Genomic DNA, 3,983 nt, shown 5'->3' on the forward strand with positions numbered 1-3,983 from the left:
AGCATGTTTGGTATAGACCTTCTCCTTAGTGCTTGTGAAATCTTGGGCTCTAGTTTTCTTATTTGCAAAACAAGGGCAATAATAAGAAAACATATGCCTCATCGGGTTGTGGAAAAGACAAAGCGGGTTAGTAAATGAAAAGTATGTATATAGTGCAATGCCCAGAACATATTATTGCTTAACATATGGTATGCAAATATTTTACTCTAAATACATCAAATAATTAAGCCCATATATTTCAATTTCATGATTTTCTGTGTTATATATATGATAAATAGTTAAAGAAACAGAAAAACCATACAAAATTGTCCTTGATGGATTTTTATACTGTCATATACTCTCATGACCTTAGTCATAATTCCCACTTGCTGGGAATCATACCTCAATGCTTTTTTCCCCCCATCAAACTATAGTTGAGATATCTGTGCAAATAATTCCTCACAGCAGTCTTTCTCAAATAATTTAAATTTTAAAGGAGAGACTTTTGGAAGACCCATTTCAATGAAAGGTATGCAAAAACATGGACTCAAAATTTTTTACTCCTAAAATCCTGTGACTCTATAAATATATGTGGGTGGAGTATGCATGTGTGGCTGTGGGTACGAGAAAGACAGAGATAGGAGACACAGAGAAAGCGAGAGAGAGAGAAAGAGAGAGAGAGGGAGAGAAAGAGAGAGGGAAAGAGAGTTTTTAAGGATTAATGGAAGACCAGAAGGGACTTGAGAATGTGATGGGGCCTGTGGATATTTCACCATAGGTAGCTCAGAGGATTCTTAGTACAGATTTTATGGGAAATGCTTTGAAGTGTCTTTTTCTACTTCTGTTTTCCCAACAGATATTCGATCATTATGAGTAGAATATGCCTGGATCTAAATGCTAAGTGATACTGAAGATGGCACCAATACCAGGGAAATATTCTTAACCAAGAGTTGCATTTTCTACAATTTTAATGAAAATTATCCCTAGATTATTTTATGTCTTTTAATTCACAGAATCTTCTACATAACCCAAACCCAGAACAAACTTATAGCAACACTGATGTTTTTCTCTGGGTACTTAATGTATGTCTACCATGAGTTCTTCAACCCGTCTCTCTGTGGCAGAACACAAAAACCACACAGGTGAACCCACCAACAGGTGAAAATGTTGGTGTCTATCTTTTTATACAACAGTTTTCATTTTGGGGAGGTAGGGCTGTTCTTGTGGACTTGACAAGTTAAAGTCATAAGCCTTTTATATCTTACATTCTTTATATTCTCTATATGAACTCATTTTTGTTGTTGTTGTTGTTCTTGGCATAAAGCAAATAGATCTGGCATCATTACTTCCACTTACCAGCTGGAGAAGAAGACTCAGAGAGAAGGAATGGGTCAATGATAACAACAGAGAAATTGACAGAGCATCTGAGACAGGATGTGCATCTTCATGATGCTGACACTAGGGATCTGCTCACTCCATCATGTTGTTCTCTCTCTGGAGTCCTTTTAAAAACAGCCAAAAAGTCATTGAAATGAACAGTCTTTAGGCAAACCATGATTTTGTTGAGGAGGACATTTGGATATGGGTAAAAGACAGTTTCAACATTTTGCTCTCTGCTAGCAGATACACTACATCAGAATGCTGCACTGTTCTGAAGGTGTATTTAAATAAGCAAGTCATTCTTTAATCAAATTAGTGCCTTCAACATGTGTTTCTAACCCGCCAACAGCAACCTCTAAAGTGTGCTTTTAGAATAATTAGAAAAAGATGAAGACTTAATATAATAATAAACTGTGTTCGTATGTGTAGACATCCAACGGTTGCTGCATCCTGTTCCTTATTTCCAGCCTCTCCAAGTCTTGAACTTGGACCAAACATGTCATTAAAAGTCATTGAAACTATTATCAAATAATTCAGGCTATTTCTCTGCTATAATTAAGAGCTTAGATTTTTTTTTTTAATTTCAACAATCCATATTAATTCCACTGGATGTAGGAAATATTAGTTGTGAGCTTGGGATTTTATAGATAAATTATGTGTAGTGTTGAGAAGCGGAGGGACTTCTTTAATGTTACACAGTTGATAAATGACAGAGAGGAAGAAAGAGCCCCTTTCTTTTACAGAGATGGGAAACTGCTGGAATCCCATTTGTTCTGTGAATAATGAGGCATAGCTATCAGGAGTGTAGAATCTGGCATTGGATTCAGGCTCATACCTTAGGACTGCTACTTAATATCCTAGTGATTTGTAGTTATTAGCTGAACCCTCCTATTTCTCTATTTTTCCATGTGTAAAATGACTATCAGAATAGTACCTATTGTGTTTTTATGAGAGTTAAATATATGCAAAATATTTAAAAATTTCCAGGCATAATATATGCTTTTATTAAATATTATCTGAAATATAACGATGCCCTTAATCTAAAAAGAGTTTAAAAGATGAAATCTATAATAAATCCACTATGACACACATCTTTTTTCTCAATTTATAAATCTCTGCAAATCTTAAAAAAATGCTATTAAAGATATATTCTGCTCTGTATCATTTCAGATGAATTAAGTTTCTACTGTGTTTTCTGGACTCTCTTCGTCTTCATGGAAAATCAGAACAATGTCACGGAATTTGTTTTCGTGGAGCTGTGGGGAAATAAGCAAATAGAGCTACTGTTTCTTTCCTTGTTTCTGCTCTGTTACTTGGCAGTCTTAATGGGGAACTTCACCATCTTGCTCACAATCACCTGCAGCCATCTAATCAAACAACCAATGTACTACTTTCTCTGCCACCTTTCCCTCATGGACCTCTGCTACACCTCCACTGTGGTTCCACGCCTCATCAGAGACTTAGCTGCAGCAAGAAAAAACATTTCCTATAACAACTGTATGACCCAGCTCTTCACTGCCCACTTGCTAGGAGGTGTGGAAATAGTCATCTTGGTGTCCATGGCTGTTGACCGCTATGTCGCCATTGTCAAGCCCCTGCACTACATGGTCATCATGAGCTGGAAGAGGTGTAACATGTTGATTGCTGTGGCCTGGGGTGTGGGTTTTTGGCATTCTATTGCTTTACTGCTCATGGTACTCAGTTTACCTTTCTGTGGTCCTAATCTCATAAATCACTATGTATGTGATGTGAAGCCTCTTTTGAAACTGGTCTGCAAAGATATTTATGCTGTTAGTATCTTAGTGATTGTTAATTCAGGCATGGTGGCAGTTGTCATTTTTCTTGCCCTAATAGCTTCTTACATACTCATTTTATACAACCTTAGGACAAGGTCCTCTGTAGGGCGTCACAAAGCTCTCTCAACATGTACCTCTCATGTAATGGTTGTAGTTTTATTTTTTGTGCCCTGTATCTATACCTATGTCCTACCTGCAGGTAGTGAGAGCAAGGATAAGGAAATCTCTGTGTTTTACACTGTGATTGCTCCCATGCTAAATCCACTCATTTATACCCTGAGAAATATGGAGATGAAAATTGCCATGAGGAAAGCATGGTCTCGAATGTCACATTCAGAATTAACGTAAATAAGGAGATATTCATTGTGCTTTCAATTCTGTGTCCCCAGGTCAGTTATCATTTGGGATGCTATAGGAACAATATAAGCTTTCTTATGGGAGTTGGACTAAATAACCACTGATATTATGAGTCAAAGAAGCAAGTTAGTGTGACTCAGACTGCAATCTGCACTTTAAACGGCTCAGCTAGTTTCAGGTGTGACCACTTGGATTAGAAGAATGTAAGAAACGTCCTTCTAAAGTACGTCTTTGATCATAACAATCCCCTCTCAAAAAAATTACATAAAATCCTATTTTCCTGGGAATAAAATCCAACTTTCTTACTAATTAATCAGAAATCTTACAAAATTGGTCTGACTTTCTAATCTCAGAACTCACTATACTAGAAGAAATTATGGTGTTATGGTAATAAGCTTCGGGGTCAGGGAGACCTGGGTGACATACCAACGTTGTAAGCTCTTATCTCTGTGCCGTGGCAATTTGCTTTAA

General features: G+C 36.9%; 1 protein-coding gene across 1 annotated transcript; it reads left to right on the forward strand.

Moving 5' to 3' along the window:
• Positions 1–2,573: 2,573 nt before the first annotated feature.
• On the forward strand, positions 2,574–3,503 carry LOC134391801 (olfactory receptor 4P4-like). Its single transcript, XM_063115731.1, has one exon. It carries the CDS (start codon positions 2,574–2,576, stop codon positions 3,501–3,503), a length of 930 nt encoding a protein of 309 aa, XP_062971801.1.
• The last annotated feature ends 480 nt before the right edge of the window (positions 3,504–3,983 follow it).

This window comes from Cynocephalus volans, chromosome 12 (genome assembly GCF_027409185.1).
Source record: "Cynocephalus volans isolate mCynVol1 chromosome 12, mCynVol1.pri, whole genome shotgun sequence".
NCBI classification, from domain to species: Eukaryota; Metazoa; Chordata; class Mammalia; order Dermoptera; family Cynocephalidae; genus Cynocephalus; species Cynocephalus volans.